Source organism: Rhineura floridana, chromosome 6 (assembly GCF_030035675.1).
Source record: "Rhineura floridana isolate rRhiFlo1 chromosome 6, rRhiFlo1.hap2, whole genome shotgun sequence".
Lineage (NCBI taxonomy): Eukaryota > Metazoa > Chordata > Lepidosauria > Squamata > Rhineuridae > Rhineura > Rhineura floridana.
In genome coordinates this window covers 109,862,475-109,889,875 of record NC_084485.1, presented here as the reverse complement: position 1 = coordinate 109,889,875, position 27,401 = coordinate 109,862,475, and the positions used below count along the sequence as shown (strand labels likewise).

Here is a 27,401-nt window from a genome sequence, read left to right as displayed (position 1 = left end):
GATTAAGGCAACTGCACACTATTTTGACCATCTCTCAGTGTGTTTGGAAATATGCAGAACCTCTGCACTGTGCCCTCTGTATGTGCCTTCCAGGAACTAGATCATGGCCTTTGTGTCATATGTCATCACAGGAACCCAATGAGATAGGTCAGCATCAGAGACAAAACTGAGGCAGAGTGCTTGCCTGTTGCCCACAGCCAGTCAGTGGGTGGTAACCACAGCTGTGCCCAGGCCATTCAAATTGCAGAACCAACCTATACCACCTAGCTCTGTCTGTTTGCTATTCATTTTTCAATATGATGGGCAAAAACATTTGGGCATATAACTGCATAAACTACAGGCTACACCGACACTCCAGTCTAGTAGGAATTATTTCTTATACTCTAAAAAACATTTGCTGAGATTTGGTGTATTAAAAACTTTAGATCACTTGTGTGTTCATGTGTGTGCTCTGTGCAATAAGCAAAAGACAAGCCAGCTGAGTAATTCCGCCCCATTAGTTAACTTTTTGTTTTGCTTTGCTTTTAACAAAATGTCTGATTGACTTTTCTGTTCTGTTATGGATGACTGAAGCACTGCACTGAACAGAACAAATTAAAGGACTCTGTGTCCTCCAATATCATTTTTTTTGCCCTGAGCGGGTCATGTTGCATTGTTTTCTTTGGTTTTGACAACAAACATTATTATAGTACTGAGCAACGGCATTCTATACCATTGTGTAGTAATCATGAAATATTCACTCCCCCTCCAAATATTATAAAATAACATCTATTCAATGGTACCTTTTCCTATGCTTTTAGAAACTGCAATTGATATTCCGTTTCAGAAATGCATTCTTAATGAAATGCTTGCTCTTTTGAAAGTAGTTTCCATTATTCTTTACGCACGTCGCTGAATACAAAGCAAATTAGGGGTTGCATTTTTCCAAGGAAAGGATGTACAGATACAAAAATGGAAATAATATATGCCTACTAGGACTGACAAAGTCCTGAGAATATATGCGCTGCAGAATGGTGGAAGGGGGCTGTCTTCCCTCTTGAAATATCTGGCAGAACTCTGGCTTCTAAAATCTGCAATAAATGTGAAAGCCAGTGTAATCTTAATTGCAGAACTGTAAAATTGGTCCCAGGCTATGGTCTGAAGGCATACGAAGTTAGCCCCCTGTGCTAAGCAGGGTCAGGTCTGGTCAGTGCCTGTATGGGAGACCACCTGGGAACCATCTATAAGCCACCTTGGGTTTCTATTATGAAAAAAAAGGTGGGGTATAAATGAAAGAAAGAAGAAAGAAAGAAGATTTCCTAGGCTGGGATGTAGTTGCCATTTCCAAAGGGGTTTTCCCCCTTGTTAGTTCACTTCTATTTGGCACTGCTTAGGCCTCATCTTGAATACCTCATCCATTTCTGGACTCCACACTAAGAAGGTTGCAGACAAACTGGAATAGGTTCAGAGGAGGGCAACAAGTATAATCAGGGAACTGGAAACAAAACCCCATGAAGAGAGATTGAAAGAACTGGGCATATTTAGCTTTGAGAAAAGAAGACTGAGGCAAGATATGAAAGCACTCTTCAGGTACTTGAAAGTTTGTCACACAGAGGAGGGCCAGGATCTCTTCTCAATCATCTCAGAGTGCAGGGCACAAAATAAGGGGCTCAAGTTACAAGAAGCCAGATTTTGGCTGAACTTCAGGAAAAACTTTCTAACTTTTAGAGCAGTACGACAAAGGAACCAATTCCCTAGGGACATGGTGGGCTCTCCAACACTGGAAGCATTCAAGAGGCAGCTGGACAGCCACCTGTTGGGTATGCTTTAATTTTGATTCCTGCATTGAGCCTCGGGTTGGACTCAATGGCCTTATAGGCCCCTTCCAACTCTAAAGGTAAAGGTGTCCCCTCACTTGAAGTGCGAGTCGTTTCCGACTCTTAGGGTGTTGTCTTGCGACGTTTACTAGGCAGACCATATATATGGGGTAGGATTGCCAGTTCCATCCCCGGCCTTTCTTTACCCCCCAGCATATGCTGAGTACTCATTTTACTGACCAACTCTACTATTCTATTATTCTATGGTACGATTCTTTTTTCTTTCTTTTACAGCTCTCAAAGTTCTTGCCTTTGACATGCAACGCATGCAGCGCATTCACCAACTTGTATACATGGGCGGAGACTCTATAAAGGTCTCTGCAAAGAAAAAGGAAGCATCTACTTCTAAAGGTTAGGGGGAATAGTGGCTTGAGGAACTAGGACATAGAATCTGAGCACAATGGGTTTTTCTCAAAGTCTTCTTCTTTGCAAATTCAGGGGAGTAAATTCTTCAGGAATTGTTGGAATTTCAAAAGCAGTGATGGAATTTCAAAATGTCTCAAAGATATTTCATTGTAGAGGTATTCTTGGCAAAGTTCAAATACCTGCCCTTCAAAGCTAAATTGCAAAACAAACAAAAAACCAACCATTGTGATTGACCCAGAGTGTAACTTCCATGGATAGAACTGTTCTCAGAAATAGCCAAGATCCAGCAGAGGCCCTCTGCTGCAAGGAGTATAGTAGTGATTTTTACTGATTCCCCCACAATCCCGAGTCACCTCTCATGCTGTTCTGGAAGGTTCCCCCAAACTCTCCAGAACAGATTTTCTGCAAGGCTGCAATGAGAGAAGTGGCAAATACTGCCCATTCACAAACACACGCACACACACACACTCATGAGAGAGAGAGAGAGATCAAGCAGAACTTCGTTGAATATATGTCAAGAACCAGGCAACCCACAGCACTCTAAGAGCACTTGCTGTGGTTTCTTGGCTGTGTGTGTAGATAGAGAGATAGATATGTGCATGCACACACTTTCATACATACATACACACAACCATTATTTTGTTGTTAAGGTTTTGAAGCAAGGGTGCTTGAGCCTTTGATGTGTATATCTAATGAAGGAGCCCATGGTTATAACATGGACTCAGTGTGTAGAATAACTGGTAAGTTGCCCATAGATTTAGATCAGGGAAGGGGAAGCATTTTTTTTTCCAGCAGAAGGGCCACATTCCCTTCTGGGTGCTATGCCAGTAGTGGATAGGGCCAGAGGCAAACCTGAGTGGAGTAATTAATGTAAATATTTACCTTTGTACAGGAGACTAGTTTCTACACATATTCACACATCCCGCTCTGCCTTCCATCCAGGTAAGCAAGAGGCATTATCGGAGGTCAAGGGCACATTCCAGCTATGCATAACCACCCAAGGAGGGTGTGATGCAAGGCTGGTGAGGCGTGTGGCCTAGGTAGAGAGGGTGTGGCTAGGTAAGAGGTATAGACTAGGGAGAGTCCCAACAGCCAGACAAAGAGGCCTGGAGGCCTGCCTTTGGCTCCAGGCCTGAGGTTCTACAGCCCTGAGCTAGATATTCCGGATGAAAACTTATACAGGATCTGAAACCAGTACCCTCCCTCCTAAATGACATCTTTGCATCTCACTTCCTACAACTGGAAGATACACCTTCCAAAACTATAATGGGTTGGATCCAGAGTTCTCATGAGCAAAAGTCCACTCACAGGACACACCCATCTGGGAAAGAAGGAAGCCATTTTTGCCAGTTTCCTCCTCCCCCCCCTCTGCAGCTCCTATTCTTCTTGAAAATCTGCACTGGAAGGCTGGGGGAAGGGGCTTCTGGAACAGTGTGGGAGGTGACACAGGGAGCTGCAGGGGAGGAAACTGGCAAAAATTATTTTCCTTTTCACTCAAGCTAGAGTATCTGCTGGATCTAAGTGCTTTCTGTGAATCAAAATAGCCCTTACATTCACCAAATGGCAAGTCTGGATCCATCTGCTCAAATTTCCATCACAAATAATCATTGTTAATACTGATGGGTTATATTGTCGTGAAAGGCAGATTTTCTTCACTGTCTCTAAAACCTTTTTAATAACAGTTTTGCAAAGATTTTGTCTGTTTTGTATATTTTATGCAAAAGAAGTATGAATATCTATTTATTGTTTCATTAATATCTTCAGCGCTTTTTTAACTATTAAAAAACAAGCTACAACCTACTAAGCACAGTTTGTTCGATTGATAGGCACTGTTGCAGTTGTGTTTCTGCGGTACAGCAACATTGGCTCTCTGCTCTCATCATCCCAGAACGTCACATCATTGGAAACTTCAGAGCATCGAGAGATAGTAGGCTCATCAGTTATAGCTGTTGCAATTAACTCCATGCCACCTATGCTCTATCCAGTTGAGAAAATAACATTGACTTTAAAACATGCACAGGTAGGTTTTCTTGCTAATCATCACCTGATTAAAAGTAAGCCTGCAATTATTTTGTAACGAGTACAGCTCTGTTTTCATTTGGTTGTTCACTCACAGCTATGTCGTTTGCTGATATGTGTATAACATGATTAGAGGGGAAATTACAACCCTAATTTCAGCACAGCAAGCCCAAGAAAGGGAGTGTGTTAACATTGCAAAGTGTTGATAGGAATTGACAAAAATAATAAATGCATGTTGGTTCTGCTACACAGTTGTCAATAATTTGTTAGTGTAATCCAAATCTTCTCATTACCTCTCGGCATTCTCCACTTTTGAAGTGTGCATCTGTTGCATTTGTCATATTACCCAGAGAAGGAAAACTATATAAGCAAAATTTAGCAGGAACCTAGCAAAAATTTAGCAAAAATGGATAAGCCAAATCTTAGAAACATGTGATGCAGTGGGTAATCAGTAATAGATTGCTATAATGTACTGTACATGGGCTGCCATTAAAGACGATTTGCAAACTTCAATTAGTACATGATGTGGCAACAAGTATGCTTGTGGGAATCAAAGAACCAGAACACATTCTACGTATTATGTACTAGTTATACTAGCTGTCTGTTTGTTTTGGAACCGATTGAAAGTCCTGGTTTTAGGCCTAAATGGTTTGTGATCAGGTTGTCGAAAGGACTACCTACTTCACTAGGGCTGCTTTCACACATGCAGATTATTGCAGCAGTTTTGTGGATTAAAATGGTAGTGCTTCTAAACTTCCTTTCATACTGCAGTACCATTGCTATGATGAGCTTCCGCCGGGCCTTGAGGACCTGGCTCTTCAGACAGGCTTTTGGGGTGGGTTAGGTATATTACTACTGTTGAGATTTTAATGTTTTAATTTGTATGTTTTTATTCTGTACGTCGCCCAGAGTGGCTGGACAACCAGCCAGATGGGCGACTAATAAATCTAATAAATAAATAATAAATTAAAGAACCATGGCTTTTTTGCTCATTCCATCTGTCACACTGCTGCAACTAATAATGGCTTGTTTTTGTCCCTCAGCTGTTATACACATGCACACTGTGGTTTCCCCATAATTCACTGCTTGAGTTAGTGTCTGGACACAGAGTTGTGGGGGGGGGGAGGAAGAAGAGGAATCTGCTATCCGTGCCTACGCCAGAATACCAGTACAATTTTCAGGCAAAATAAAAAACATGCATCTAAAGGGCAGGAATGCATTGCATGCCAGGATGCCTGTCATGTGAGCAGCTGCAGCTAGTGCAAAACCCGCACAATTTTCTGGGTTTCCAAGCTTGCAAACAGATTATTTTTGGAATCATTTACCATGAAAGTGAGTGCTAAATGCCAATATATTCCACTAGATTTCTGCAACTGTACCTTTTACATCACGTGAATGATCAAACAAGATGCACAAATTACTAGGTAAGAAATCATCAGAATAATGGTATAAAGTGCAGTGCGAAAGCAGCCTATGAGCATCCAGATCAGTTTCTAATACTCTGCTTTCTAGCCTGAGAAGTTTCTGGGTCTTAAGGACAAGGTCCTTTCAGTGGTGGCTTCACATCTATAGAATGCCCCCCAGGTGGTAGGTATGACTCATCACTTGTGATATAGGATTCTTAACATCTTTTTTTTTCATTGATTATTGTGTCTTGATGAAATTACTTGTTATTTTCAGAGGTGTAGCTTGCTGATTTTTCTTTATATTGTTTTCTTTATAGTGTAACTATATTGTTATTTTTTCATTCTTTAACTATCCCATGTACAACATAGGGAGGGCAATGGCATTGAAAGGTGGCTTACAAATCTCTTAATAAATAAATGAAATTAATAGTAACAGTTTCACTGAAGAATTAGAACCCATAGAATGACTGTTCCTTCCTCCTGTAACACATGACATGGTATTATGTAGTGTATGGTAGATAGTGGTTTGTTAGGAAATAGAATGGCAGACATGGACCGGGGAGATCTGCGTTTCAATCTTGACTTAGCCATAAATCCCACTAGCTATTCTTGGGTAAGTAACTATCTCTCGACCTAGGCTGCCTCCCAAGGTTGTTGTGAAGAAGTCACCCTGATCTATTTGGAAGGTCAGGATACAAATGTAATAAATAAATAACAGAATAATAAATGAATATGATACATTATGAACCTTGCAGATAAGCAGGGGAAAGGTTTTGGGGTTTTTTGTTTGTTTTTGCAGAAGAATAAGGGGAATTGTGTGAAAGAAGAAAATTGAGACTGAAACAAGAAAGATTAGAGTGGAGGATGAGGCAGTACCAACAGCCCAACGACTGCAATAGACTCAAATACGCCCTCAAGACAGACAGTTAGCAAACACTGGTTAAAAACAAGAACACTAGAAAAAGGAAAGGAGCAAAAAGAACAGATTGTATATATGTTTCAAATAGATTATGTGAGCAGTTAATTTCTAAAATCAGAAAGAATATCCGTAAATGAGAAAAGTGAATATAGAGAGTGTCCTCCTTTATTTAGTGTGCATTCTTTTAACTATCTTTTTTCATATTTCTGTTTGGTTTTCTTTGTTTTTATTCCTGTGTTGCTCCTTAACCTGAATTATGAACGGTTCAGGTTCTTGGATTTGTGCATTAAACACATTCTGATGGATTGCCTTGGCTAATGTAAAAGATATTTCTTATTGAATGACTTCGTGCCTTTTGCCATCCATTACAAATTTTGTTTCTGTTCCAGACTGTAGACAAAAAAGATGTCAAGTGTGCATTTTGGAATTATTCAGAAGACACAATGGAAGGAAACTGGTCCACAGAAGGATGTGAACGGACACATTTCAATAGCACTCATACCTCATGCACATGTAATCATCTTACCCCTTTTGCTGTTTTGATGTCCTCAAATAATTCTGAAGTTGTAAGTGCTCTTTTGAAATATAGTATCTATTAATTTCTTTTGGTAGTTTAAGTGCAGAATCTTGTGACTTTTGTAGTTAAATCATTGTTTCTTTCCTTGCTTGGTTCTATCACTTTGTTCTTGCTAAGCCAATACACAATGGAATAATTCTTCAGCAGCATTTTATATTTTCATGGCTAGGTTGTCCCTGAACTTTACCCTCCCAGAATCTCTGAATAATCCATTATAACAATGTGATGCACATTTTCTCTCACACATTTGATACTGATTACTCTCAGGGTTTGGTAAGCTTTTCACCTGTGTTTATTATTTGTATAATGGTCATAGAGAATTTTTCAATGCACTGAGTACTTATTATCTTTATATAATTCATCTTTATTAATAACCCTGAGACTTCATTGCTGTTTTCATTTTACAAGCAGAGAATGAGGCAGAGAGACAATTTACAGTCACTGAGCAGCTGGAGACAGACATGGACAAATCTGTTTGTTTCCATTTTTACTTTTGAAGGTGCTCACCCGTTAGTCCTTTTCACTTTGTTGCCTCATTAATTTGAACATTTTATATTTTGAAAAAAATCCACATTTGTATATGTATTTTTAAGCATCTTTTCTCTCATAATAAAATGTGCAGGTTAACATGCATTTTAATACAGCTTTTTATTTTAACCAAGAACTGTGTTGGAACATTTGGGAAGTATGGAAGTTGGTGGTAGTAGCCGTAAATGTGATGGGGTGGAGCCACGCTCCCAACACCAGCTTCACTACTGCTTACCTGGACAGGACTGGGACTGGGTAGTGGCAAGGTTGAGGCCACATGGATGCACTGGTAGAAATGTCACCACCAAATTGGCACTCCTGCCACTGCACCCACATGGCACTGACCTAACGATAGCTCCACCCCAGCCTTCTCCAGGTAAGCAGCAGGGACACCAGAGCCGGAATGACAGCTCCACTCCAACACACACACTACTACTGGCCAGTAGATAACTTAGTCCAGGATGTGCAGATCAGGTCAGTTCACACGAATTCACAAAGATGGAATTCCTTAAATATCCTTATCTAGTAAGCACATGCAACAGATGTAATAGGCAGCAATATCTATATGCTGGGAATATCTTCTATATGAGGGAATACTACACATTTGGGATGAACATCTATGCCCAGTCCAGTTTGTGATGGATCCAGGAGTCTGATCATCAGCCAGATTTACCCTGGATTGATTATTCATAAAAATATAACACCAGGTGCAAAGGCACTTAGAGTCCTTCCTGCATTCCTACCAATATGGATAACTCCCCCTTACCATTAATTCAACCATAGGCATTCCAGCTAGAGGCACATTATGGCGGTGGAGAGAGGCTTTAGATACTCTTGTGTATATGCACATGTCTTAAAGTCTACATGATGCTCAGCCACTTTTATATAGTGCAGATGTGTAGGAAAGTTTAGAGATTTGCAGTGTTAACCAAATCCTTCCTCCTTCCCCGATCTCCAGTGAGTAGGGAAAAGCAGATGCAAAAGTTTCTGATCCACCCACAAAGGGCAAGGGATATATAACATTTTGAGACTTCCAAACTTGATGTACCTTTCCCACCCCCACAGAGTTGTCCATGTCTGGGGACAATGTGGTTGATGCCAAGGGAAGTGCAGCAAACCCTAATACCTCTAGGCAACTTCATCAAGGGTGCACTGAGACCAGGAGGCTTCCAATAAGTCCTAGTTCCTTTTAGATCTTTTAAGCCCTATTCCAGGCATTTCAGTACATGCTTCATGTGTAAAATGCACTGCACTCTTCCCAATATGGATAGGTCCCCCTCACCACTAATTCATCCACATGTATGCCAGCTTCATTAACACTGAATGTGCCAAGCTAACACCTCTTCACACAAAGCACATCAGGCTACATAGAGTTTTAGCTCATGACTTGTGGCTTTACAAAGACTACGAGCCTTTGGCGAAAAGCTCAACTAAATTGTTAGCAAGATCACAGTTTACAGCCATGCATGTACCACTTCAGAATGCATATGTGAATGCTACCCCTAAGTACAAACCTTCCAACTTAGGCTACAGTCCTATGCACACTTCCCTGGGAGTAAGCCGCAATGAATTATGGAAAGATACACATAGGATTCCACAGTAATGTGGCAATTCTAACAGACTTGGAATAAATCCCACCGAACTCAGTAGGACTTTAACAGAAAGATATTTTTGTTAAATATGTTTAGGATTGTTTTGTAGCACATTGGAGAGAAGGCAAGGTTAGTTGCATTCCCACATGATGTATTAAGTTTATTTGATCACAGAGTTTTATTTTTATTTTAAGGGGGGGGATTAATGTGATCTCTCATCTTCAGTCCAAAGCAGTCCTTTGCTAAACATGCAGCTTAGCTATAATTGTAGAAGTATATTTTAATTTCCCTCCCCATTTGCCTGACTAAACACATCCTTCTTCAGGGACTGTAAATATCATTGGGTTTGAACTGGTAGTTCTGTCATAGAGCCTATCATATTTTCTTTCCAAGCAGCTATAATTCAACTGTTCATTAATACTTTACTAAATACTACAGCCAGCATGGATTTTTTGCATTCTGCAATGTTAAATGGAAAATACCCCTAATGCTATTCTGATGCATCCCATAAGCTCATTTCAAAAAACAAACAAACACAAAAACACAAAACTTTTAGTCCTGAACTCAGAAACGCTTGCTTAACAACCCTCTAAATTTTCATGGCGATAAACAAAACAGTCAGAGAGAAGAGAGAGTTCAAAGTCTAAAATGAGAGGGGAAAAACCAGAGCCCTTTTGGACTTTTTTCTCTGACAGTTCTCATAATCTGTTGAAATTCATTAAAAATCAGCCATGTTCACAAAGTATCTATAATCCTATTACTGACCTGGCCCCATACTCTGACCTTTATCTTCCACAGTTTAAAAGTTAAAAAAAAATGCCTGGCTGATTTTTAATTAATTTAAGAAATTTAATATTGAAACCAATGATAAGCCCAGGCATGCTCAGTAAGAACCAACTGTCAGTGTTCTAAAAGCCAGACTCACAGCTGCTGGGCTTACCTAATCAGGGAGCCACACCCACACCAGACCTTTATTTCACTTTAGACAGTCATGGCTTCCCCCAAAGAATCCTGGGAAGTCTAGTTTGTGAAGGGTGCTGAGAGAAGACCCCTATTCTCCTAACAGAGCTCCAATGGCCAGAGTGGTTTAACAGTCAGCCGCTCTGACTAAAGGTCTGTGCGGGGAACAGGGCATCTCCTAGCAATTCTCAGCACCCTTCACTAACTACCCTTCCCAGGATACTTTGGGAGAAGTCATGACTGTGTAAAGTAAAATAAAGGTCTGGTGTGAATGTCGCCAGGGACATCATTTGTTTAAATTTGGATAGGAGACTACATGTCCCTGCTGTAGAATAAAAAGTGGAGGAGACACTGAAAAATGATACTGTCCTAATGTTTTCCTTTTGGAAAGTGGCTTCCCCTCTGCCCAGTGCCCACCCACCCAATGTCTTCCCATCCTCCTCCCATTCCCCATCCCCATCCTGCCCTCCTCCCCCTCCCTGCCCCTCCCCAGGTCAGTTTCATCTATCCTAAGCATGATTGCGCAGGAGTAAATCCCACTGAACTCTAAAAGCATGCAAATGATCAAATCTGCCCTCCCCTCTTCCTACCTCCTATCCTCTCCTTCTTGCCCCTTCCCTTTCCCTTCCTTTGCCCATCCCTCCCCCTCTCCTATCCCCTCCTCCTCCCCCTCCTCCTCCCTCTCCTCTCCTCCCCTCTCCTCCCCTCTCCCTCCTCCTCCCCATGGTCAGTTTTACCTATCTTAAACATGATTGCATGCAAGTAAATCCCATTGAACTCAATATGCATGCAAATGATCAAACCTGCCCTCCCCTCCTCCTCCCTTCCATCACCTCTCTTTTGCCCTCCCCTTCCCCTTCCAATCCCCTCCTTCCCCCTTCCGCTCCCTTCTCCCCTCCCTTCCTCCTTTCCTCTCCTCTCCCATTCCTCTTCTCCTCATGGTCAGTTTTACCTATCTTAACCACAATTGCATGGGAGTAAATCCCATCGAACTCAATAAGCATGCAAATGATCAGACCTGACTTCCCCCTCCTTCCCCTCTCCTCTCCCTTCCTCTTCCCTTCTTCCTCCCATTCCCTTCTTCCTTCTTTCTTCTCCCCTGGCCACTCCAGCCCTCCCTCCTCTCCTCCCCCCCATGGTCAGTTTTACCTATCCTAAAAGTGATTGCATGGGAGTAAATCCCACTGAACTCAATAAACATGCAGGTGATCAAGCCTGCCCTCCCCTTCTCCTCCCCCACCTGCCTACTCCCATCCCCCACCTCCCTCTGCCCTTCTCCCCTATCTCTGCCCTTCCTCCTCCTCCCCTCCACATCCCCCCTGTGGTCAGTTTTACCTATCGTAAGCATGATTGCAGGGGAGTAAATCCCACTGAGCTCAGTAAGCATGCAAATGATCAATCCATTCTCAGCAAACTTGCACAGGATCCCATTTTTTACCTCCCAGAGTAAAAAGCAGAGAAATTCACTAATTTCACGTTACCAAATTCTTCCAAGCTACACAGGAAGTGGATTGGACTGTGAAAGACCAACTCAAATGGTGTTTGCATTTTTACAAATTTGTAGGGCAGCACAATATCTTTGAGAGGAGGTGAGGTCTCCTGCTCCCCTGGTGCATTTGCTATAGTAGCCCAATTTCCCTGCTTTTTAAAGTTTGATAGAAATATCTGTTGGCTATAGGTAGGTTCTTAAACCGCAAGGTGCTTTTGCCTATTAGTGAATTGTTAGAATAATGTAATGAATATCATTTAATACAAATGAAAATTGTCCACTAGAATAATGAAGAGATGGAGAATAAGGCTGTTTTATTTTATTTATTTATTTAAGAAAAGAAAAACAATTCATTCTAACATGTCCTCTAAGTTATGCCTCACTTCCCTTAAGGTACTTAATATTTTAAACCCACATTAAGTAAACACCCCGTAGATGCAAATGCACACTTTTGCATTTGAGGACTCCTTGCGGGCTGTGAACGAGTCTAAATATAACTTTAGGGAGGAAGCTTTTTATTTTTGGACTCAAGATTTGGCCAACTTGAGAGTATTAGCGCAAGCACATTGCACTGACACATGCTGGGCTCTTCATGCTCACAAATTCTGCTTCTTGGTTGCTAAACAACAACTTACATTTTCAGTTCAAAGGTGAGACTTTTGTAGTGCTTTGATATAGTGTGTGTGTGTGATCGCTTGGCCTATATTTACAATCCGTGCCCATTTTATTACTATTTTCCTTTAACATGATATACAGCAATGCACTTGAGCAGTTATTTTTGTTGAATGCTAAGTGCTATATATTTGTTTTCCTGCATTGGAAATGGATATGCACAGCCATTACAATAAAATGTGTGTGTGTGTGTGTGTGTTTCATTCTACATTTTCTTCTTTAAAAAAATTAAAAGCACCATGCTTTTAAAAGTCTGGCTCTGACCTTTCATACATTTATTTATTTATAGTCAAGTTTACTTTTGCCCTCCTGAAAACACCATTTCAAACTTTCCCCTATAGTCCCATTGCACTTTCTTTTCTGTAAGTAGTTTGAATCAATGGAGCTGGTCATAGCAGCGGAGTTGCAACACTGGGAATTTTAAGGTAACCCCCAAGAAAAACAGTGGTTAAAGCCAACTAAATATAATATTTGAAGAATGTGCCCACCCACAATTATGTACTGACTAGTTATTACCTATAGCATATTTAGTAAAGCAGAGCTGCTGCTTACCTGGACAGGACTGAGGTGAGGGGGCCGCAAGGTTAGGGGTTCATGGTTGTGCTAGTGGGAGTGCCAGAATGGCAGACCCATTCAGGAAAGCAGCAGTGATGCTGGCGTTGGGAGGGGAAGCTATGTGGCTCTGCCCAACCACATGTGCTACTGGTTAATATCACCCAGATCTCATGGGCTTATTTGCTGCCACCACTGTCCATTTCAAAGATAGGCTGGAGTTATTTGTGCACAGTGACATCTCACACAAGTTGTAACTTATGAAGTCAAAAGTGGCCATGTTTGTTTGCTATTATGGACTCAATAAATCCCTTGATTTTCCTGGTCTGTTAGAGTGAGTGAGAGAAGATCAAAAGCATCTTGCAGACCAAAATATGTAGCTGCTGGGCTGCATGTAGCTTTTTGAGTCAGGAGATGTGTAGGCCTGTCTTCACTCCATCCATGTCTCTCCAGGCCCATTGAGATCAAGCGGAGGGGAGTTGTAGTCTGCCAGATCTGGGCAACATGACCTTCCTCATCTGACCTTGGCCATGCCCAGACAGTATATGAGTAGGTAGTAGTCAGGCAGCAAATCAACCAGGTAATATATGCTTCCATCACTACAGTCAACCTTTGGCTGTGCTCTGTGCTCAGATTATGGGACAAAAAGTGGGGTGTATTTGAAGACATTCAGAAGCCCATGTTCTATCTGACCCCCACCAATTTTAGAAATCATACCCCAAATCCCACACATCAACTAACTGCACAACAATGGGACAAACTATGTGTGTTCTCAAAAGTATGAGGGTTTTGGTGCATGTTACAAAACAAAAATCTGCAACAATTGCCCTCTTTCCTTTGTTCCCGCTATGCTAGGAAGGTGGGGTTCAAAAGAGAAAAAACTGCCAAATCTTCACTCACCCAGCAGAGAATTCCCCAGAGAAAGGCAGTTAACTTGAATGGCACAGGATGGCAGTAATGCACAGTGGATTATTCCTTTTTGATCTTACAACTTGTCTGGATCAATGAAATTTGCACCAGTCTCATCTACATGTTGTGACAAAATTTCATAGTGTCTTGGACTGCAACCTATCCTTCTGCCACTGTCTTAGTTCCAGAATTACTTTCAAAACCCCATTCTAGATGTTCTCATACCAAGGAGGTCAACTACACCTGGAGGGTGGGGGGATTCAATTAACTTAAAATTCATTTAAAGGTGAACCTAACAAATTCACATTCTCCAAAACAATGTGTGAGCCAAAACAGAGCCATCCTTTGAAATTCACACTTCTCCAAATTTTGCCATGCAGTTCTCCAGCCAAGTAATGTGTATAAAAATGCATTTACTGGAATACAGTGTGCATAAAAATGAATATATACATACAACATATGTTTTATTAGGGAACATTGCTTGGCAAAAATGTGTCTAGGCAAAATCACATACAAATGTTCATATTAAGAGAAATTAATATTAAAATGCTGATGAATTTTCATGAGGACTTTTTTATTTTAAAAATATCACAAAATGATGTGGAAATGTGAAGAACTGAATTTAAGATTGGAAAAATGAGAAGAACCAAAATGACAGATTCACCTATTCCTAATTAGGCCCAAGCATTTCTTCAGTAGCAGAAATTCTGCCCCCGCCCAACAGAACTTCCACCTCAAAGAGATGTTCTGAAATGACAAGTTTCCTTGAATGGAACAGCAGGCGTGTTGTCTGCTGGGGACTAGTACCAAGTCCTCTTCACTGCTTTTTCAGAGCATTGAGTCTTGTGCCAAGTAAACCTTACTAAAATCACTTATACATTTGCACTGTGTTCCTACCAAAAAACTTTGGTTAGCATTTTAAAAAAATGTGGGGGGGGGGGAAGAGGGAAAATCAGAACCATATTATCAAATGAGATTTCAAAGAAGCTATTCTTGAGTCATTCTCTTCAATATGTTATGTTATACTTTTTCCCCCAGGATGACAAGGATTATTATATTCTTACAAGAATCACTCAGCTCGGAATAATTATCTCATTGATCTGCCTCTCCATGTGCATTTTCACGTTCTGGTTCTTCAGTGAAATTCAAAGCACAAGGACAACAATTCATAAAAATCTCTGTTGTAGCCTTTTCCTGGCTGAGCTTATTTTTCTTGTTGGAATTAACATGAGCAGTAATAAGGTGCGTAGCCTTTCCTAGTACCATATCATCATTTTAAACATGAAAGCAAAAATATGTGCCATTTTCAGAGGTTCATGTAGCATTTCCCAGTCTCTGCATGAATGTTGATGGGGGCCTTAATTAAGGAAAATGAAGGCAAATTCTTATTTGCATTTAAACTGGCCATGTTCCAATAATATCAGAAGGCGTTATGCCACTTTAATGCAGCAGGGGTTGCCCTGTTCTTCTTCCAGTGCCAAAGAGGGCTACTTACTGTACATATATGCTTGTGTGTGGCAGGGGGTGGTGGCTACATAGGTATGGATCTATTTGGTGGAAAATATGACATTGGTCGTGTGCAATTTAAATAGGTTGTATCTGCACCATACATGACATTCCCTCCAAGAATCCTGGGAACTGTACTTGGTTAAGGATGGTGGGAACTGTAACCCTGTGAGGGCTACAGGATTCTTTGGGGAGAAACTATGTGCTTTAAATGTATGGTATAGATGTGACCATAGTCTGCTGTGTCAATCTGTATATTTCATGTGATTGTAGGTATACAAAGCAAAAGAAATGTGCATATGGCTTGAGTTTTAAAATGAAATGAGTTTGATGGGTTCCATGCCATAACAGGGCCTGAGCTATTTTCATATCAAGACAATTGTTCTGTGGAAGAGGCTTTGTCTGTACTGTGACAACATTTTTAACCTGTATTGCAGTATATGAAGTCCTTTATGTTATTCACTTATACTTTCCTCTGTTTTTTCTTCTAGCTATTCTGTTCAATCACTGCTGGATTACTCCATTACTTTCTCTTAGCTGCCTTTGCGTGGATGTGTATTGAAGGCATTCACCTGTACCTTATAGTGGTCGGAGTAATCTACAATAAAGGATTCTTACACAAGAATTTCTATATCTTTGGCTATGTGAGCCCAGCAGTGGTAGTTGGCATTTCTGCAGCATTGGGATCCAAATACTACGAAAGAACTGATGTGTAATTCACTGTTTACATTCTGGCTTTAGTTATAGACAGTATCCATTTGATTTAAAGTATTATTATAGCATATCATAGTTCTAACATATCCTTTTGCTGCAGCAGCCTACTGGGATGCAATCGGCTGAGCATGTTTCCAATATTAATCTTTGCTCATGTAAAAGTGAGTTGCCTCAACATTGCTATGTACATTTATTGATGTGTGACTATCCATCCAAGAAATGATAGGCACAGTCAGCTTTGACTGTGGTGCTCACCTTTCAAAAAGGGACGGGTGACCTGAATCTGGAGTCCCATTCGGTCCTCCAGCCAACTAAGAAAGGTGTCCAGTATTCAGCCTCCTGTCCTCAAAAGAGGTGATTGGTGTTGCTAATGCTGATCACTCCTACCATTTCTTCAGTGCTACGCACACTGTTCCCAATGCAATGTCTGTATGCATTAGTGAAGTCCTAAGTACTGCATGAAGGAATCTAGCACCAGACGGATCCCCTTTTGCATGCAAAGTCCACATCCACCAGGGTATGAATGCATGGAAACTTGATTACACACATTTACCACACTCATTGGGCTGTGGGGAATACATATTGTGATGTATAGAAGGTTCCCCTGATAATCTCTAGACTCAAATGTATACACCCTGATCAGGAGAGGTTTTTTTATGGCTGTGGTAGGTCAGATGTGCAAAGTGAGCTGTCACATACCATGCCTGTGCACAGCTGCCTCCTCCAGTGAAATGAACAGTCCTCCATTCATTTCACTACAGGAGACAGTTCTGTACAAGCAGGGTGTTATTCTTCATCTCTGTCTATACCTTCTCCCTTTTTGCACACTGTGGTTAATGCTTCCATTCATCCTAGTATGGAAATCTGTCCCCCCCTTTTAACCCCCCTGGTGGTTTATCAGTATTGATAAAATGAGTTCATCACTGTCTCCCTCTACTGCAAAGTCATTGGTTTATTATCTCATTTTTTCCTGAGTTAACTATTGTAATATTCTTCTCTCTAGTTTGCCTCTTGGTTGGCTTTATCTTATTCTTAATGGATCTAAAAATGTTGGCAACATGGCACGCCAGCAACTAAAAGCAAAATGTTGAGCTATTGTAATAAAATAATCAGGATTTTTTGAAATCTGACCAGATTATCCTCTTCCTAAGTAGATCCTCCATGTCAAATTCCATACGAATCGTATTTATTTTATGATGAATACAATTTCATGATATTTATCATGAAATGCTAAAAAAGAGAACTTGTAAAGCAGGTGGTCAGTGGTCTGGTAATTCAGAGGATAAGCCTTGTGGCTTCTCTGAGCAACCAGATTTCCAGAATGAGAAGTACCACAGGTCTGGAAACCATAACATACTTGATCAAGCCAAAGGCCTGTCTATCTACTCCAGCATTTTGTTTCCCCTAAGACCAACCAGATGCCTATGGGAAGTCCACAAGACAGGACATGAGCTCAATAATTCTCTCCCACACATGTTCCCCAGTGACTGGTATCCAGAAGCACACTGCCTGTGATATTAGAGGTAATAAATAGCCATCATGACTAGTAGCCATTGAGCTTCATAGTCTTCGGTACTACCTTACTCCCAAGACAAGGAGTTTCATCTGTGAACACATTTCAAAACATTATGTGCTGTTTACTTTTCAGATGTTGGCTCAGCACAAAGAACAACTTTATATGGAGTTTTATAGGACCGGCATGTCTGATCATTCTTGTAAGTATCTTTCCCCCCCTTTTTTTATTAGGGTACATAAAGCAGATAGTAACAGTTGTATAATAATCACTAACCCATTGCCGTCCCACCTGTGAGTGCTAATTATATAGCAAAATGACATATTTTAGCTGTTTTTAAATGACCCCTCTCAAACGTGTATCTTTATGCGCCCAAGTACTTTGCTTGACTCACAGACATGTTTGATTAACTAATATTTCAGCTGAGGTCCTGTTTCTTTCAGCCTGATGGCCTGAGGGAACAGAATTCTCTGTAGCAATTCTGGTGTGTAAGATGTAGCATCTTTACATGTCACTGATATCTCTTCAGAACTCAGCAGGAGGTATACACGGACACTATACCAGGAGACAGATAATCTGGTATTTCAAATGCTGAGTTACTTAATCTTTTATCTGTGATCGGTCATCTTTGAAGATTAGGCTGTCATCTTTATGATTTTATCGTTCGCGTGTACCCTGCCATCATCAAGCTATTTTAAACAAAATTGCGACATTGGAGGCAAGAACCCACCATTTCACAGGCAGGCAAGTCAAAAATTGATAACCTCTATTTCTGCTGGGAAAGGCGCCTTTTTAATTCATACTTCAAACGTTTGATCTTTTGAAAACATTTGTGGTGCTCTGTTATAAACAATGACAAAATATCTTAAAAATTGCCTGTTTACTTGAAGATATTTCCTAAGCACCACTAAGTTACACATGCAAAAATGGACTGAGATCAAGTAAGAGGTGTTAGAAGAGCAGGCACACTGATAGAGTGGATGCTGTGAGTAGGCAATTAAGCTGTAACTTCTGGCCCTTATTTGTTTGGCAATAAAATGTGATTAAAGTAGCATGAAATACTATAACCATGAATCTATTCAGCAGTTTGATAAAGGAAAAAATGGTGTTTCCAAGAGGGACCTGTTAATTTCAGTTTCTCTCAGTTTCTAATTTTTCCATTCTTAAATTCAGTTCTCTGCATTTCCACAATAATTTACATATAAATAAATAAATCCTCATGGAAATTTGTCAGCATTTCAGTGCAAATCTCTCCTAATAAACACCTGTTTGCATGCAGTTTTAACTGTTGCTGACATTTTTGCAAGGAATTTTCCCTGATATAATGTATCTGTGTATGTCATCTTCACAAATATATACATTTTATTAACCTTTCCCTAATATGTGCATTTTGGACACAATATTTGGAGAACTGCATTGCAAAGTTCAGAGATGTGGGTTTCTGTATTGCTTCAAGAAGTGTGAATTAGGCAGTTTCTCATGAAAATACAAACAATATCAAATTTCTCCCCATTTCACAGAGTCCAATGGTCTTTCTCATGCAGACAGAAGATGTTTTTATTGACCCAGCAAAGGCTTCTCTCAGTGGAAAAGGGAGGGAGTTGGTTTTTGCTAATCCCCTCTCCCAACTGCTGTTCCCTATGGGGTCCTTCAACCCTATGGAGTAGATTGGGAGTATTTGGTGGGGAGAGAGAATAAGTGAATATCACCTCTCTCTTCCACCAACAAAAGCCTCTGCTAGATCAGTGTGATGACCACCACTAGGTCCAACTCTGTAGTTTAGAACAAGATCTTTCAGATGCTATGAAATCTGGTCAAGTGGATAAACTTGTTCATCCTGATCCAGGGACTCATGAGAATGGAACCACACATCCATGTGCCTGGAGTTCATGCACGTTTGTGGACACACCAGCAATAATGTTATCTTGAACAGCAAAACTTCTGGAAATATAAAAAATTGCAATTGCAAATGAGAATTTCAGGTAGAGGAAGTGAAACATGATCCTAAGTGGTAATGGTAATAGTCATTCATTGAGGAGCATGGGTTATGGATAGGGATGGAAGGATGTGTCATTTTCAGTTCTCTCAGCAATTTGCAATTTTTTAAAAAAAATTATGAAAATTCTTCAGCATTTAACCTAATACATTTCTCCTAATAAACACATTTTTGTACGCAGCTTTGATTAATGTACACATTTTTGCAAGCAATTTCTCCTAATATAATGCATTTCTGTATGTTATTGTTACTAATATATTCATTTCTATGAATAGTCCCCCCTAATACATGCATTTTGTAAACACTGTTTGTTTGGAGAACTGTATAGCAAAGTTTGGAAAAGTATGAATTTTGAAGGATGGCTGTGTTTTGGTTATCATATTGTTTCAGAAAGTGAGAATTTGATAGATTGGACTTTAAATGCAAATGGAATTTAATTTCCCCCCCATCCCAAGTTATGGATAACCTCTGCTTATAGATTCTCTACCCCAACATTCCGAATTATGAAGTTCTGTCTTAATACATTACATTCCTCCCTTTCCCCCCTTTTTTTCTGCATAGGGCCTGATATAGTGATGTAGCAATTTTGAAAAGGGTGGGGTAGTTGTACACTTTCAGAAACAGCAGTGTGGTGTTGTTTTGTGGAGCAGGAGTTAGAAGAACAACTGAAACCTCAAGAATGAATTTGTAAATAACAATGGCTTTCTAACATTATGGGTAAACCTAATTGGTTGGAAATGGAAATGGTCTGCCTTCAAATCGATCCCAACTTATGGTGACCCTATGAATAGGGTTTTCATGGTAAGTGGTATTCAGAGGGGGTTTACCATTGCCTCCCTCTGAGGCTAGTCCTCCCCCACTGGCTAGGGCCTGCTCAGCTTGCCACAACTTCACAAGCCAGCCCCTTCCTTGTCCGCAACTGCCAGCTGGGGGACAACTGGGCTCCTTGGGACTATGCAGCTTGCCCACGGCTGCACAGATGGCAGGGCACGTAACCCCTGAGCCACTCACTGTGGGGTGATCTTTAGCTGGCCCTTGAGACCCAGGAGACACAAGCGGGGATTTGAACTTGCAGACTCTGGACTCCCAGCCAGGCTCTCCTCCCCTGTGCTATACCAACTGTAACCTAATGGGTAGGTGGCAACAATTTCAAAGGAGCTCTATCCAGAACTGAACTCTCTAGTAAAAAAAGAAAAAGAAGCATGCCACAGCTTTCTTAAAAACATGACACCTTTAGTGAGCGAAAATCATATCAGCCAAGATTCAAAGAACTACCTGGGGTGAACCAAAGGGCTTGGACAATAGACACACCTAGTGGGACTTTTCACTTTACCCCATTTAGAGACAGACTGCCATGCCATAAATCAAACTGCTTTTGAACTCTCTCAGTTTCAAAAAAAGGTTTTTAATGTTTAAGAAACACAAGTGCAAAGTTATCTTGGGAACCCAGAACTAGTCACACATTGTTTTGGATCCAGGTCGTATATTTTAAATGGGGAGTTTGAGGAGTTAAGATTATAGCATACTATGCTTTGAAGGCTGCATGGGGTCATCACAGCATGCTTGTGGATTAGTTTGGGTACTTAGCTTAGGATACTTTGTTTTAGGCAGATCTTTTGAATAGTACACTTTTGGATATAAAAGCTGAGCTCACGTAGGCATTTTTCACCAAGTACTTGCTCTCCTCCAAGTGTATCAACAACACTGTTCCTTCCTATGACACGTACTCATTAATACAAACATACCATTAGAATTCTGAAGAGTATGCCACTGGCCTAATTGATCCTATTTACTGTTATTCTCTTGGTAAGTATACAATACATGAAAAGGACTGGGTGAGTCTTTGATAGATTGAGCAATTGGGGGAAAGGAGCACTTTAAACCTTTGTAAAACAAGCTGCAAGCCAAAGATAATTTCCCCGACTTGTTTCTCCTTGTAGCCTTTAGAACCACCAAAACCACTTTTTCTAAGGCTATGTTTCAGATTAGATCAAAGTACCCGAGTCAGGCAGGATGGGGTGTTTGCAATAATGTACTTTTTAAATAAAGTAATAAATTTAGTGCAAGCTGTTGGGAAATGAAGAAAAGCTGCCTGCATGACTGGGTAAGAATAGTTATGACCCATGAACAGAAGTGATGCAAAAGGCTAGGGTAATTAGGGTATTTATTTCGGGGGTCAGTTCAAATCCTGGCCAGCAGCAGCAGGGCTTGATGGAGCAACATAGCCACTGCTGCTTCCATAGGCTTGTCACTCGCACCAGCCAGGGCATAAAGTGGGGGACAGGGGAAAATAACCTTCCATTGCACCACCTTCGAGGCTGGTGCATTGAATAGGCCCAGATTGGGCCCATTGTTATCATGTGACCAACTCAGCTCTGGCCCCCCAAAATGCCTCATTCAGGGGTTTAGGTGGTTAACTTTGACGGAGGTGCCACCACTGATAGCTTCCATCCCCCTGCTGTTTAGGCCAGTGCATGTTGACGTGTGAGCGTTGTTGCGTGAAACAGCATACATTACGTTGGAGTTAAGTTGAGCAAGAATCTTCTTCAGAGCATTAGAGCATGTTAAGAGTCTTTATTAAGACATTACGGCCAAAGGCTTAAGAGTAAATACATGTAGAGTTTCTTCAGTCACCCCCCCCTCTGGGGGTAAACACAGAAGACAACCTCTCAGTTCAGAGGCAATAATTCAGAAGACACAACTTACAGACTCTGTTAGAACTTTCCCAGTCTATCAGATGGTTACCATAGCAACGGCCTTGGCAGTCCGTTCCCAGACTGGGCTAAGACATAACTCCCCCTAGTTACAGTTTTGCAGACTTGATGGAAAACAGACTCAGTGACAGTGCGGTTCAATGGTCAACAGTGCACTGGGGTGCTCTTTGCTGATGGGGCTTCTATGTCACCAACAAAGCTCCTCAACTGGTGGAGGACAGCTAAATCAGGCAGGGTTTCACAGAGGGACACGTCTGCTGCATCCAAGCCCCCTCTAGCATGGCTGATCAGGGTTTGGACTATTCTGCCATTTTATTTTATTTTATTTATTTCCTACCTTTTCTCCAAGGAGCACAAGGTGGCATACATACATTTCCCATTCCCCAGTTTATCCTAACAACAACCCTGTGAGGTAGGTTAGGCTGAGAGACCACAGCTTGCCCAAGGTCACTCAGTGAGAGCTCCAAGTGGGGATTTGAACCCTGTTCTATCACTCTAACCACTCCACCTTACTGGCAAAATTATGTTCACCTTTATTGTGTAAAACAGTATTGTACCATTATACCCACTTTTTAACATTAAAATAAAACACTTTTTGCCATAGGGCAGGAACACACAATACTCTTCCCACAGAAATGCCACAAAAAATTGAACCTTTGTGGCAAATGATCCCTGTCCTGACCATAACATTTTAAACAACATAGCAGGTGGATTGCCACCACACCCAAAAGAAGACGTGACACAAAACTTGGAATAATGTTATATTTATTTTAAAAATATAACAACTTTTTCAAATGTTAAACCAATTAAACCAAGCCAACCAAATTGAATCTTACTCAGGCAGGTGAGGATAAAACCTTTCTGGCAGGGAGATTTCCCTCCAGTCCCCTGGGCATGTCAGTCAGCTGCTGGCTGTGGCTCCCCAGCAAATGGTGGAGAAGAATTTGTCCCTCCTTGTTAGTAGAACCAAGGGTGTGGGTCCAATCTGTGCAACCTGGTCCCACCGTACTGGCGTTCACCCTAATGCGCAAATTAGGCCCACAAGGACACCCCCAAGTTCCCAAAGGCAAGAAGCACTGGCAGTTCCCTAGAGGGTGCTCTTAACCCAAGAATGCCTCAATATCCAGCTGTTTACCCCCACCTTCCTCACCTGTCCGAATTCCATGCCACAAGAGGGGATCAGCTGAAGCTTGATCACCTCAACTCAAAGAAAACAAAGCTGCCAAACCCAGCAGCAATTCTTCAAAAAATAAATCACAACCAAGTTCTGAGAGGTGCACTCCATCTTCCCTAAAGAGATTAGGACAATGGAATCGAATACTGCTATGGGGAATGAATGCCCCTCCCAAGGACAGAACCAATTGTCTAACCATCCTATTAACCCAATGCTGGGACCTATCAAACCTGTTGGGGTGAATAGCACCCCTCCAGACCCTACGCTCAAGCGTATCTGACCACATGATAAACAAATCAGGATATGAACACCTGATCCAATGGAAATTGTGGTCACCCGTTGCAGCAAATCCAAGCCTGGCCACTGCACAAAATCATTCTCGCCCAGATGGATAATGAGAACATGGGGCACGCGGCTTGAAAATACAATCTTACAGACCGTTGGTAACAATTCTCCCCACAGCATGCTACACTTGGCCTCCCAATGAACTGATAGCTGCATCTGTGTCCCCACTGAAGAAGAACTAGCCCTCCTGTGGGCCCAAAACAAAATAGAATGCCCACAGAGAACAATCTGGGCCAGATCCGGAAGTTTCTGAAAACTTGCAAGAACAAGAAAACAATCAGAAACAACACTTCCAACTGAACATAAGTTTTGAATGCAGCAGATAGCCATCTGCCAATGGCCTGAATGTTTTATGGGGGCATGCCCATAAGGACAGTGGCAGTAGCCACACCAATCCAGAAGGAATGTAGCCCATACGCTCCTGGGTCTCTCCCATAGGCCAACAACATCCTCCGAACAATGGACCAAAATTGGAATTGTGTCACGGCGAACCCATCGAGATGTATGAATAAGTAACCTTCCAAACTTTCCCAGCAGACTAGGGATCACCACAAGATGGCTGCTTTTGGCTATAGTACTGATATAGACAACAGGTATAGTTCTCATAGGAAGAAAAAGGTACAATTAAACTACTGGCTGAGTTCTTTTCAAACACATGCAAGATCCTCCAAAACAGGCTTTAAATTGCTTGTGCACAGTCATATCCAGTGCACACTATATCACAAACAGTAAACCCTTTCACTCTAAAACCTCCAAATATTCCATTTGCTCTATTTTTCAGTACTGAAACAAACAAAAATAGCAGTAGCAGAAGAAAATAAAAAGTCTCCCCAAAAGGAGAGGGTTGGGGGAGATAATGTGGAAGTACAGGATCCCTTTTGTCCAAAGGAGAAACATGTAGTCTCCAATTCACAAAACTTTCTGAAATTTTGAAGGTCTTGCCAATGAGTCCACCAGCCAGCCAGATTACTGGACAACATCTAGATTTATTTATTTATTTATTTTATTATACCTGTATACTGCCCCATAGCCGAAGCTCTCTGGGTGGTTTACAGTAACTAAAAACATTAAAACAAATACAATTTAAAACAGATCTTATAAAAACAATTTAAAACACAATTTAAAAATTTAAACAGTATAGATTCCCTCTGATATTTTCATAGGGTCTCTGAACTGCATGCAGCATATCTTTTAGAACACAGATTTCCAAACTGTGGTCCACGGACCATCACTGGTCCATGAGCTTCATGCTGGTGGTCCATAGTGTGTCTATGAAAAACGTCGGGAGCCTTGGCTGCTCTCTTGTCGTTGCTCCAAGGCTTTGCACTGTATGTTGTTGCCCAGTCTCCCTCCCTCCCTCAGGAGTAGCAGAGCATAACAGATTATTCCTTGTCTCATTCTTTCTTTCCTGCTAAATCTTCCTTTTGGGACATGGAAGCTTACTAGGTACAGTGGAGACTGGTGGCTCCAATGTTAGTGGGGCAGTGAATCCAGTCCAGCTTTTAGTCTGAACTTTCAAGGAACTTTCCAAGGTGCGAAAGCTGATAAAGCACCTTGGGCAGCTCCTTGAAAGTTCAGACTGAAACCTGGACTGGATTCACAGCCCTACTGTCCTCAGAGCCACCAGCCTCTGTGAAAAGTCCCCTCCCCGAAGAGGTGGAGTGGTAGCAACCTCTTTTACCCAGTCCTGCAGTAGCCATGAAAGGCAGGTAGTCTGTCTGTCTCCCCTCACACTTGGCATCCAATATGGTGACCACTCCTGAACTTTCTCTCTTCCGGTGTTTGTGTGTGCCTGTGTGCCAAGGCAGTCAAGTCAAACAAGCAAGGGCTTCATAAACAGCACTCTTCCTTCCTTATAACTGCTATCGTTCCCCTCTTACATCTTCCACAATCCTTTCCCTTCCCCCCTGTTTTCTAGCCCCCTTTAAGGTACCACTACAACCCCTTGAAAAATGAAAGTGTTCCTCCTCAGCTACGTGAACATTCTCCATATGACTGAAGGAGGTGGGGAAGACATTTTAAGGCTGCATACCATGATGCTTATTTGAAAGTAAGTGCCATAGAACATAGTTAGGGTTTCTTTTGAATAAAGGTGCATAGGATTTTAAGGCCTCAATCCTAGGCACATCTTCTATCAATCTCTGTGGGGTTTACTACTGAGTCAATATGCATGGGATCAGCTCCAAGATGAGGTTTGGGAAGAAAAAGAGGCAAAACTGGGATTATTTGGGGAAGGGGAAGGATGAAGGAGGAGAAGGGAAATACTGATAAGTTTTAAGTGATTTTTTTTTTTTTTGTAGATAGCAGACAATGCATCTATGGAGTACTTTGAGTACAAGCCTTTTCAGCCATTTCCCACCTCTTACTTTGATGCAGCTAGGGTTGTCATCTCTTTGGTATATGCCCGGAGACTCCCAGTTTTTTTGGGTCCTCTCTGGGTCTCTGGGTGAGTCACCTTAATCTCCAAACTCTTAGTTTTCATTTAAAAAAAAAAGTAGTTCAAAGGTATAAACCAAAATGTCAGCTGCTCCCTCACAACTTCTGTTAGTACTGGCTGCTCTAATCCCTGCCTGTTCAGGTTTTCAGCCAATAAGTGAAGTCAGGGTTGTGATTGACAAGATTTGTTGACCCCCAGGCAATACCTAAATCCAATTTCAAGTTCTGAGAACAGTTTCTGTTTCCTGCTTCTCTCACATCAGGAATTCAGTATATAGCTTTCAGCAACACAAAGAGTACTTTCTCAGTACAGGATTGGGACTTGCTTCTGAGTGAACATGTATACGATCGCACTACAACAGAAGATCACAGCAGTATGTTGGCAGGCATACACAGTAAACAATTTTAGTTATAATTATTATAAAAGTGTACATGCAGGTTTGTTTAATTACTTGCAAAAATGGCATATTATACATTTTATCTTTCAAATAATTTTTGAACAGAAGTTTTAAAAAGTGTACATGCTGCAGTGTTATACTGTTCTAATTAAGGAGTCAAACAAGTTTAAATTTTACTGGAAGAGGGCAGTTTATTTGTCTTATTCATCACCTGTTTTGAAAACCTTCCCAATATGAAGCTTTTCTGGGAGTAAAGCTACAATGCTAATTCCACATATTTGGGAGTTAACTCCACTGAATTCAGTAGGACTTATGTTTGAGTAGACATGGTTAGGATTGTGCTGAAAATCAATGGGACTTTTGAATGAACATAGAAAAGGATTGTGTTGTAAATTGTTCATTCCCCCTCCAATCCTTTTTTAAAAGAAGTTAAGCAGGGCTTACTTAGGTGTCACTGCTTTTATTTGGCAGGGAACTAATACTTTTTCAAAAAAAATGTTCTGCAATGGCCAACTGGTTTTGACAATAAACTATTATATGTGGTGTGTGTATTTTTACATCTCCAGTGTGTGTGTGTATATGGAATATTTCCAACAACCCTATGAGGTAGGGTTGGAAACCCAGGCAGCTCACAACAAGAAACAAAGCCTTTTAAAATCCAATAACCATAAAACAAGTATAAAACAGTTGCAAAACAGCTTACTGTGGCATGATTCTGAATTTTGGATTGGGTGAGTGAAGTTCCTTATCATTAAATTGC

The 27,401-nt window shown here is 41.1% G+C and overlaps 1 protein-coding gene across 3 annotated transcripts in view; it reads left to right on the top strand.

The window, feature by feature from the left end:
• ADGRL4 (adhesion G protein-coupled receptor L4) overlaps nucleotides 1-27,401 on the top strand; it is a 152,377-nt gene that overhangs the window by 95,282 nt on the left and 29,694 nt on the right. For all 3 annotated transcript variants that reach the window (XM_061633462.1, XM_061633464.1, XM_061633461.1), the window contains exons 8-13: nucleotides 2,091-2,207; nucleotides 4,049-4,242; nucleotides 6,956-7,132; nucleotides 14,884-15,087; nucleotides 15,843-16,063; nucleotides 17,714-17,780. In XM_061633462.1, the coding sequence (XP_061489446.1) occupies nucleotides 2,091-2,207; nucleotides 4,049-4,242; nucleotides 6,956-7,132; nucleotides 14,884-15,087; nucleotides 15,843-16,063; nucleotides 17,714-17,780 (980 nt within the window). The remainder of the gene's footprint in view (nucleotides 1-2,090; nucleotides 2,208-4,048; nucleotides 4,243-6,955; nucleotides 7,133-14,883; nucleotides 15,088-15,842; nucleotides 16,064-17,713; nucleotides 17,781-27,401) is intronic.